General features: G+C 41.5%; 1 protein-coding gene across 1 annotated transcript in view; it reads left to right on the plus strand.

The window, feature by feature from the left end:
• ARHGAP18 (Rho GTPase activating protein 18) overlaps positions 1-10117 on the plus strand; it is a 172801-nt gene extending 162684 nt beyond the window's left edge. Inside the window, 5 exon segments of the mRNA XM_039911183.1 lie at positions 4067-4191; positions 6135-6202; positions 9666-9677; positions 9911-9940; positions 9943-10117. Of these exon segments, the coding sequence (XP_039767117.1) occupies positions 4067-4191; positions 6135-6202; positions 9666-9677; positions 9911-9940; positions 9943-10016 (309 nt within the window). The 3' untranslated portion in view covers positions 10017-10117.
• The last annotated feature ends 1730 nt before the right edge of the window (positions 10118-11847 follow it).

The raw sequence follows: 11847 nt of genomic DNA on the forward strand, positions 1-11847 counted from the left end.
TCATAGACTCCTCACTCTCCTTGGCGCTTGCCCACAACATCAACTTAATTCTCTGTTGATGAAAAGAACATAAAAATGGAAAGACCTTGATCCTGACAGTGTAAGTCTATGTCTTGGAATGAAGAGATTCCCCAGTTTATGTTATTTGTAGTCAGTTATTATTGTAGCACAAGTTAAAAGCAGACTGCTGGCTTAAGGATCAAGCACATTATATCTTCCAGGGCTCGGCAGCTTGTTATAATTAGCAGACTAATAGCATTTGTATGGGATACAGCATGATTCTAAAATTTAATGGTGGTTAACAGATATGCTGTTTTAAATAGGCCTCTGACATTGTTCGCTGAATCTTCATAAATATCACTTGGACAGACTGTCAAAATATACAAGAGTACTTCTCCAGAAACACTCCCACGTTCTCCTTCTCCCATCTGTTACCACTTCCGGTTAAACCCCTTTCTCCCCACGGAATATTTGATGCAGAAGATCCATCTCAGGCCAGATTCCCAACTCGGAGAGGATTCTTGGAGTCTATTTGGCTTTTCACATGTTGTCATTAAGTTAAATACAATGAGAATTTCCCTTCTGTTTAATACCATCTCCACATATGTATTCTAGAATGTGGACACCTGGAAGGCAAGGGAATGGGCCTGGTGGTGTTTGTATTCTTTAGAGCACAGTCCTTTATATTATGTCTATTTGCATTTCTGGGCCTCAGAGAGTGTTTCCTTTTTTTTTTCCTCCAGTTAGGATTCTCAAACTTTTCACTTGCAGGATATTTGAAGGATATTTGAATAACTAAATATTTTTTGATCTCTTGACAAGTTTCAGCCTTGTCAACCCACACCCTCCTGTTATATTTTACTCATTTAAACACATAGTACAGTGCTCTACACACAGTAAGTGCTCAATAAGTACAATTGACCGTTGTTTCCCCTCCTCATCCCCACCAATCTCTTTTTGATGGCAGCAGAACACTGTTTTTCTCCCCACACCAGTGCATTGGTGCACCTCTCCCACCTTTCCCACAACCTTCCCCTTTCTGATTGAGCCCATATCTGCTCCAGTGACATTTATTGAGTGCCTACTGTCTTCAGAGCACTGATCTTAACACTTGAGAGAGCGTGCACTACAATAGAATTAGTAGGCATGATCTCTATCCTCTAGAAGCTTGCAATCTAGTAGAGAAAGCACTATATCCTATCCATTCATCCATTGATTTGTAGTGGATTGGAGCAAGTACTGCAAGCAGAACACTATACCAGATATTTGGAAGGATACAATAAGTGTAAAAGATCTTTTCCCTGCCCTCAGAAGAGTTAACAGTCTTGTGAAGGAGACACTGAATTGTAGTCTGCATAGTTGGAGCAGGTGAAAGAATAGGTGTAATTGAGAACAGCAAATAAAAAGAAAAATAATGATTGAGTAAATGGAGTAAACCAACCCATTCACACAGCTGTATAGGGTGACTGAAAGGATGACATAAAGGTGAGAATTAGTTGAGGAATTCCACTGGGAAATATTTTTCAGGAGGGCTTTGCAGGTAGGGAAGGATGTGGTTTGGCTGGTAAAATTAATACTAATAATTATTATGTTTGAGTGCTTACTCTATGCTAAATGCTGTGCTGAGTTAGATACAAGGTATTCAGGTCAGACACAGTCTCTGTCCCATTTGGAACTCACAGTCTAAGTATGAGAGAGGACAGGTATTGTATCCCCATTTTACGAATCCTCATTGGGGCACTGGGGCACAGAGTTGTGATGTGCTCAGGGTGACACAGCAGGCTAGTGACTGAGCTGAAATTAACCCAGGTCATCTGACTCCCAGGTCCTTGGTCTTCCCACTTTGCCACAATGCTTCTCAAGGCAGGGGCATCCCGCTTGTGCTTATAAGCATGGATAATAATAATTATAATAATGGCATTTGTTAAGTGCTTGCTATGTGCTGATCATTGTAATAATAATAATAATGTTGGTATTTGTGAAGCGCTTACTATGTGCAGAGCACTGTTCTAAGCGCTGGGGTAGACATAGGGGAATCAGGCTGTCCCACATGGGGCTCACAGTCTTAATCCCCATTTTACAGATGAGGTAACTGAGGCCCAGAGAAGTTAAGTGACTTGCCCACAGTCACACAGCTGATAAGTGGCAGAGTGGAATTCGAACTCATGACCTCTGACTCCAAAGCCTGTGCTCTTTCCACTGAGCCACGCTGCTTCTCTGGGCCCTATACTAAGCCCTGGGGTGGATAAACACAAATTGATTTGGACAGAGTGTCTGTCACATATGGATTTTACAATCTTAATCCCTATTTTATAGCTGGGGGTAACTGAGTCATGAAGAAGTGAAGTGACTTGCCCAAGGTCACGTAACAGACAAATGACAGAGCTAGGATTAAAATCCAGGTCCTTCAGACTCCCAATCCTGTGCTCTATGCACTAGGTCAAACTGTGGGATGCATTGTGTTACTCATGTATCCTGCTGAGGGTTGAGAAAGAGTTGCTCCCTGAGAATCACTCTCCAAGTGTTGATAGTGATCAATTCTCCAAACCTCCTCATGGAGAATTGATCAAATTTTATTACTTTTGAAGGTGACATTTTGTTCCTCTAAGCGAGTTCTCAGTTTGGTCTGATCCCTTTGGAAGAATAAAATTCCAATCCCTGAAAACTGGTTATGTAGTAGTTTATTGGTTTACTAGCCATCCCTCCAGATCTATGACCATTTTAAATTGTGTTATCAGATTTAGAGGAGATAAAGCATGGACCTGGATTCTAATCCCAGCTCTGCCACTTGCCTGCTGTGTGACCATGGACAAGACACTTAACTTCTCTGTGCTTCAGTGTCCTCAATTGTAAAATGGGGATTCAATACCTATTTTCCCTCCTACTTGACCATGAGCCCAATGTGGGACAGGGACTGTGGGACGCAGTACTGATTTACCTCAGCACTTAGAATGGTACTTGCCATATAGGAAGTGCTGAACAAATACTATTTGAAATACTAACTTTACAAAGTCAGAGTCCCGAAGGGAGATTTATCCATCATTAGGGTAGCTGGTACAATATTTGTGGTTTTGAAAGCACAACACTCTTGTCACCCACTGAAACTAGACTTCCACATTAGAAAGAGAATGGGCACTGTGGTAGATATTTGTTTAAAAAGAAAAATCAACTGACTTGTCTTCTTGCATGCCCAGTCAGTGATGTGCCAAGTGCAGTTGGCTATGGCCAATCCATCATTAAAGAAATGAGTAAATATGTGATTTGTGATAAGTATTAATAAATGAATTCTAGAATAATTGCTTCTGCTATGCTAGGGCCATATTTTATAGTAATTTTGTCCCATACACTCAGATACTCAGATTCTCCCCCTATTAGACTATAGGCCCTTCAAAGGGCAGGGACTGTCTCTATCTGTTACCGATTTGTACATTCCAAGCGCTTAGTATGGTGCTCTGCACATAGTAAGCACTCAATAAATACTATTGAATGAATGAATGAATACTTTATTAAATAAGGACAATAATTTGTATATGCATTTATGTGGGCATTTACTTGTACGATTAAAAAGAGCTCTTTAGTACTATAAGAAAAAAATCAGTTTCTATAAGCAAAGTGAGTATGTTTGTGAAAAAAAGAAGAATTGTTGAGCTTTTCAAGGAGACAGAATCAATTCGGGTAAGTTTATTAAATAAACTAAATACAAAAGTGCATCTATAACTGGGATATATAGAGTCCCTCCTTGCTAAATCAATTTCATACTGCTATACCAAGTACCTACTCCTAGATAATATGCAGAAATCAGCTGTTAATATGAAAGTAATGGTTATTGCTGTCATTGCTAACATCTTTAAAAATAATTAAGCATTACTCTTAGAGTGTTATAAAGTTCCCCTATCACCACTCTAAAGTTTAAGGTTCTGATGTAATTGAACAAATGGCATTATAACAGTAGTTAAGGTTTTTATGTAGTGAAGTAAAATGCCTGGTAGTTAAGTCCACGCACTGTAGAGCACTTTCATGATGCAGCCGCTGCCAGTTTTGTTTCAACATAATTTTGCTTTTGCAGGCTGACGTCCCTCAGGGAGTGATACGCGTGCAGGCGCCCCATCTTTCAAGAGTTTCCATGGCGATCCAGCTGACGGAGGACCTGAAAGCCAGCGATGTTCTTGCCAGGTTTCTTAGCCAGGAGAGGTACAGTCCTGCTCTTCTCACCAATGATGGAATCTGTAGATAGCATCCTTTTGATAGTGGGGGTGGGGAGCAGTGACCCGCCTGGGGCAGTGGAAATTCATTCATTTGTTCATTCAGTCATATTTAACGAGCGCTTACCGTGTGCAGATCCCTGAACTAAGCACTTGGGAAAGTACAGTATAACAATCATTCCCTGCTCAGTGGGAGAGGAGAACCCTTTAGCAGCAGGAAGGGAATGGAGCTAGTTTAGATGCCAGAGTCCAGGACATTTCCCCGCCTCCTCCCAGCAGAAGGAGCCAGAATCATGCCACCTCTACTTCCCAAGCACAGTCTCTATCTCCCACAGGGTTTATCATCCAGGGGGGAGGTGTGACACAGGCTGGGCTGGGAGCAAGGCACTTAAAACCACCTCTTGTGAGTTGGATGAGGCATTTACAACTTTTGAAAGAGTTGTGTCAAAGGGGTGACGCAAGCGGGGTGGGGAAATGGGGCTGTGGGAGGAGGGGGATGGGCCCCCTCATCCTTCATACCAGTGAAGATGTTGCTTGTCTACTTGTTTTGTTTTGCTGTCTGTCTCCCCCTTTTAGACTGTGAACCCGTTGTTGGGCAGGTATTGTCTCTATCCGTTGCCGAATTGTACATTCCAAGTGCTTAGTACAGTGTTCTGCACACAGTAAGTGCTCAATAAATATGATTGAATGAATAATGATGGTGAGAACCCCACAGATTGGCTGTGTTAGAGACCATGTCCAGCTGGACCAGCGAGCGTATCGTCCACCTTCCTCCCATCCAATCTATACAGCAACCCTTCCCCCTGCACAGAGCCATGCCATGCCAGCCTCACAGTTGAAGGACAGGGAAAAACTGGCCATCTTGGAATAACGCTTCCAAGGCACGGCCACAGCCACCGCACTTACCATTTTACTGTGTTGTCATGGTCAGTTCTGGCCTTTTTTCACCTCTGCCCATGGCACTGGCTTGGGTCCCTGCCTCTCCAGAACTGACTCTGCCTCCTGGGGGTTTGCCTGATTCCCAGCCTGAGACTCCACCAACCTGGAGGGACCTACACTGCCTTAACGAGTCATCCTAGAGTTAACCCAGCATTTTGTCTAGTGCTGAGCAGGTTGTGAGTCCAGCGCTTAGAACAGTGCTCGGCACGTAGTAAGCACTTAACAAATACCAACATTATAATAAGTGCCATAACTCACCGGACACCTCCTTGCCGTCTCTCATTTCTCCACCGTCTTCGGAGGTGGCAGGGGTAGAAGTAATGCAGGTCCCCAGAGTCTCCCAGGTGTTGCTTCTGGATTACTTATGGATTGTGGTAAAATGTGGCCTTCTGAGATGAGGATTTGAGAGGTGGCAAGGAAACTGGAAATGCTGCTCCAGCTCTGCCCACACCTTTGTCCATGCTCTGCCCTGCCACTCACACCCAGCTCTGGGAAGGGCGGCACAATCTGGGGGCAGTTTTGGAGTGATGTAAAAAAAAGTCATGAGAACTCTAGGGCCTGCCAAGCCAACTGGGCCCCTCAGTCTTTTGGAGAGCATGGTCTGCCTGCATTATAGCTGAATTTTAGGACTAGCCAAGTTAACTGTGCTCCTCCTCCAGCAATAAGGAAAAGAAACTAAACCAGGAGGAGTCTGAACCCATAGAATAAACTGGACTCTTTGATCCTTTGCACTAAGGATATTCAGCTTTCTAACTGCCACCAAAATAATTATTTTTAAAAACACATATCGCCTAATAGACTATTGTTTTACTTTGATGTGCATGATCGAAAGTGCTTAAATTATGTTCTTGTACTAATTCTGTCTTTTAACAAATGGGCCAGACACATGTAGATCATGATATGAACCTTTCATTGAACCAGAATCAGAGGCCCACTAAGAGACTAGATGGTAAGCTCTTTAGATGTTATAACATAGGTTTCTTTTATCCCTAGTGGAGTTGTCCAAATGCTCAAGAAAGAAGAAGTGTTCTTGTATGAAATAGGAGGAAATATCGGTAAGAATAATTGCTTGTTTACTCCCTAGGTTGGGCTTATGTTGTAAATTTCTGGAGATAAATCAATCATTAGTGATTGTTGAGCACTTACTGTTTGCAAAGCACTGCACTAAGCTCTTGGAAGGGTACACTATAACAGGCACATTCCCTGCCCACAGCAAGTTTACAGGCTAGTGGGAATGACACAAATTAATATAAATAAATTTTGAACATAATAATAATAATGTTGGTATTTGTTAAGCGCTTACTATGTGCCGAGCACTGTTCTAAGCGCTGGGGTAGACACAGGGGAATCAGGTTGTCCCACGTGGGGCTCACAGTCTTAATCCCCATTTTACAGATGAGGGAACTGAGGCACCGAGAAGTTAAGTGACTTGCCCAAAGTCACACAGCTGGCAAGTGGCAGAGCCGGGGTTTGAACCCATGACCTCTGACTCCAAAGCCCGTGCTCTTTCCAGTGAGCCACGCGATTAGACTGTAAGCCTGTCAGAGGGGAGGGACTGTCTCTATCTGTTGCTGATTTGTACATTCCAAACGCTTAGTACAGTGCTCTGCACATAGTAAGCGCTCAATAAATACTGTTGAATGAATAAGTGCTGTGGGACTGGGAGGCAGGATGCATAAAGGGAGAAAGTCAGAGCAACGCAGAAGGAAATTGAAGAAAAAGAAATGGGACTTAGGGAAGACCTCTTGGTGGAGATGTACCTTAAATAAGGCTTTGAAGGTGGGGAGAATAGTAGGTGGGAGGTGGACTGATAACTGGAGGGAGCCATGGGGTCAAAGGAGGGTTTTTTAGGATATGGAGAAATGGGCGTGTTTGAAAGTAGTGGGGAAGAAACCATAGGAAAGCAAGGAGTTGAAGATGGTGGTTAAAGAGGGAAGAAGGAAGGGCACAAGTGTTAAGGTGTGAAGGTATGGTATATGCACAGTTGGAGGGGGTGATTTTGAGAGAAGACAGGAGCTCTCCTTTAGAGATATTGCTAGGAAGATGGGAGAGTTGAAGAAGGGGCAGGAGGAGGGAGGGGATGGAGAAGGATGGGGGGAATTTAGGAAGATCATACCTGATAGTTTCAATTTTCTCAATAAAGTAGGTTGTCAGGTCATTAGGACAAGAGACAGGGGAGGCAGGGAGACAGGAGTTTGAGCAGGGAACTGAATATCTGGAACCACAGGCAAGAGCACTGGGAGAAATATTTTTTTTCGGGCAGAGTTAATGTATCCAATATACTTGCTGATTGAGTGGTCATGATGGCTGATGTGGTTGTGAGCTTTTAGAAGGGAATCTTCTTGAAATTCAGGGTGTTTTTTCTTTAAATCTTATTTAAGAGCTTTCTAGATGCCAGGCATTGTACTAAGCACTGGGGTAGATACAAACTAGTCAGGTTGAGCCCAGTCCATGTCCCACATGGGGCTCTAAACTTACCCCCCATTTTGCAGATGAAGTCACCGAGGCACAGAGAAGTTAAGTGATTTGCCCAAGGTCACACAGCAGGCAAATGGCAGAGTCAGGATTAGAACCCAGTTCCTTTTGAATCTGATTTGTAATAATGCTATCCTTTGGTTTGAAGATCACTCTTCTTTTCATGAGATGGCTAGAGGGGTGTGGGCTTGAGTTTTTTTTCCAACAGTGATGATTTTTTGTTGTTGTTCATTTGTTTGTTTTAGTGGCATTTATTTTGTGCCAGGGACTATACTAAGTACTGGGATAGATGGAAGCTATTCAAACATATTCTGTGTCCTAGTTGGGGCTCACAGCCTTAATCCCCATTTTACAGATGAGGTAACTGCGGCACAGAGAAGTTGCGTGGCTCAGTAGAAAGAGCCCGGGCTTGGGACTCAGAGGTCATGGGTTCGAATTCCAGCTCTGCCACCTGTTAGCTCTGTGACTGTGAGCGAGTCTCTTAACTTCTCTGTGCCTCAGTTACCTCATCTATAAAATGGGGATTAACTGTAAGGCTCACGTGGGACAAACTGATTGCCCTGTATCTACCCCAGCACTTAGAACAGTGCTCTGCAAATAATAAGCGCTTAACAAATACCAACATTATTATTATTATTATTATTGTTATTATTATTATTAAATGACTTGACCAGGGTCACACAGCCGACAAGTGGCCAAGCTGGATTTAGAACCCAGGTCTTTCTGTCTCCCAGGCCCATGTTCTATCCATTAGGCTATGTGCTACTCCTTGCTTATATCCCATCTCTTAAAGAAAATTTGATTATCAGACTGTCCAGTGAGATTCATTTTCTAGGACTTCCCATCTTTAAGCTTGGAGATAATCAGTAAGTGCTTAAGGAGGCTGTTTGCTTGCTCGGGCCCTACAAGTTCACTTTTGACTGAAAGCAGAAGTTTCCCTTTCTAAAATCTTAGCCCATCAAACATTGTCCATGGAATGGAAAATGACACACTTTTCTTCCAAGTTCAGAAAGAGTCTTTCCCCTAACTTTCCAACATCTAAAAAGATGTTACATTTTGGAGATGACCTTCTTCACCACCTCATATGTGAAACACCTGCTCTGGATTTTATTCTTAGGTGATGTACAAAATCAGCAGGAGAGAATCTGTCTTTGTCTTTATTTTTAAAGTAGACACCCAGAAATGCAAACAATTCCGTAATTATAACCTACAGTTATATTTGGTAGGGGAATTGAAAAAGTTTTCAAGCCACATTTGCAAGAAATAGCAAAGAATGGGACATATCCATATTACGATATCTGTACCAATTCTTTATGCTTACTGCCCAGATCTAGTTTTTCATTAGTTTTGGAGAATCAAGTACAAGGTGAGGAGTCTTCCATGAAGGAGAATGGTAGAAACTATGTGTCTGTCCCACAGAGTGTAAATTCCTTGAATGCAGGGATAAGGTCTATCAATTCTACTGAATTCTCCTCCACTCAGTGCATTGCTCTGCCCAGATCAAGCACTCATTCAGTACTTTGACTGAATGAAAACCAATGCTGTTACTGGGTTAACTCAGGACTGACTCCATGTCCACGAGTGGCTTGAAGAACTTGTGTGGAGAAATTTCTACACAATCTATCTACCTTATCTACCTTAGTGTACTACCTTGTATCTACCTTAGTAGTTAAGTTGCATCATCTGAACACTAAATTTTTCTTTCTAATAATAAATCCTGCACCTACTGTTATCTTGGATCTGCACAATTTTTAATGGTAACAAATTCTATATTCTTATCACATTTCACTTCATACCACCCCTGTGAATTAGGGGGAGCATATATTATTGTCCCCATTTTACAGATGAGGAAAGTGAGGCAACAGAGAAGTAAAGGGTCTTGCCTATGGTCCCACATATGCCTGTAGCAGAACTGAGGCTGAAGATCAGTTAGACACAATGGCCTAGGGGATAGAGCATGGGACTGGAAGTCAGAAGGTGATGGGTTCTAATCCCAGATGTACCACGTGGCCATCCTGATAACCTTGTATCTATCCCAGAACTTAAAACAGTGTTTAGCAGGTAGTAAGTACTTAACAAATACCATCATCATCATTATTATTACTATTCTTCCTTGAGCATGAACACATGGGAATTTGATGTCAGGAGGTAAGATGAAAGAAACAGTCAATCCCTGAGCTGTTGATTTTTTCACCACTGGTTTTGAAAATCAACTTTAATGACTGTGAAAACTCAACTTTCCCTCACTCGATTAACTTGGTTTATACCTCTTTGATAGTGAGCGCTGCCTTGAGATGACACTTACATGAAGGACTTGTACCAACTCACCCGAATGCCGAATGGATTATAAAGTCCAAGCTTCTTAGGTGTCCCCCAAACCATGGCTGCCCTTTTGGATGAGACCACACTTAACCGATGGGTTAAAGTGATGAGGGTTGGGATTCTTTTTCATTCAAGGTCACCCCCCCGCCTTAATTATTATAGTGGTCCCCATGTTTGACAGTGTCCTCAAGTGGGCTTACCCTTATGATACTTTCCCCTATGCTCTTTTCATTAAGATTTGTGCTGCTGCCGGATTTTATTGGTTTTCTTTTTTTTTTTTAAGAGATTTCTTTCATGGTGAGATACTGGAACAAGGAACTATTTTGGTTTATGTTCTATATCATGCACTTGTGTCACACCAACCTTCTGAGGGTGCCCAGGTTTTGTTTTAAAGGAAATGGGGTCAGGGCAAGCTCTTTCCCCCCGAGCACACACTTTCAATATCTTTTTTGAGTGTAAGATTATGCTATGTTGAACAAGAGGGACTTTCTGATGTTTAATACATTCCAGGTGAGACCAGCTGTCAGGTCCATATTTTCAACCCTGCTGGCTGATCATACTCCTTTAATGTAACGATATCTTGTTGTAACAGTATACACAATGCCACAGCACCTCTGACAAATGTGGATGATATTGTTTCCACTGTTAAGTAATTGCCAAGGGCCTGCCAATTACTTCTGAAATCACTAAATACTAAAGTTCAGAATACAAAGCACATTGGTTCAAGTAACTGTTTTCTAGATAACAGGAAAATGAAGGTCAACACTGGATGCTTCTTGATGGAATTTAAAAAGTCATAGTTGCATTAAACCTATCAGCATTTTAAGCAACCCACAAAAGTGTGATTCCCAAATCGCTACACAATGCATTCTTTATAAAAGGAGCATGCTTTTATATTCACAGACTCCTGGTTAGTCATTCTGCTTTTGGTAGGACACACTGCATATGAACAGGTTTGTATGAATGACTGACTTTTAATATATACCGGACATGAATTTATTAACATGTAGTAAGAAGTACTATTCCCTTGGATATTTATTGCACAAACCATTGATATGATTAAGATGAAAATCTGCATGTGAGAATAACAAGGATGGAATATGAGAAATGTTAAATATTTTATGAATTTAGAGTGGAGTAAATAAAAGGTAATGTAAATGAGTAACGCAACAAAATGAGTTTGATACTTTTTGCTATATTCTAGGTAAAATTACATTTTATTAAGGACTCTGGATGTCGCTTTAATTAGGGACAAAAAGCTGTTGCTAAAACAGTTGTCAATTTTCAGCTTTCACTTACAAAAACAACTGTGGATATGATCAAATGAATAACTGTAGTGATTTAGTGCCAGTTTTTTTTAATTTAAGCTCTTTTATAATTAAATGCATTTTTGTTAATTGTCTTTTCTTTTGCATTAGTAAGTCTTTGTGGACACGAGTTATACAGGAAAAAAACAAAACTTGTTGTCTAAATACTCTATTTAAAATACACTTTTACTTTTGTAGCTTTGGGAACTTTGCACTTTGAGACACCCAAGACAGCATTCTTCACCTCTTTCAACAAGTGGTAACTTAGTTACTACGTCCTCTGTGAGCTCGCTGTGGGCAGGAAACATGTTGACCAACCCTGTTTCATTGCATTGTTCCAAGAGCTTAATAGAGTGCTCTGCACACAGTAAGCACTCAATAAATACAATTGATTTTTCATTTGTGATTTTAGAATTGTATAGCTAGATATAGTACATAGCTAGAGCTTACTGTGTGCCAACCATAGTGCAAAGTGCTGGGGTAGATGCAAGATAATTGGATCAGACACTGTTCTTATCTCTTGCAAGGGCTCACAGTTTAAGAAAGAGGCAGAGCAGAGCCCTTATTCCTGTTTTACTGACAAGAGAACTAATAATAATAAT

This window comes from Ornithorhynchus anatinus, chromosome 2, assembly GCF_004115215.2.
Source record: "Ornithorhynchus anatinus isolate Pmale09 chromosome 2, mOrnAna1.pri.v4, whole genome shotgun sequence".
Classification (NCBI taxonomy): Eukaryota; Metazoa; Chordata; class Mammalia; order Monotremata; family Ornithorhynchidae; genus Ornithorhynchus; species Ornithorhynchus anatinus.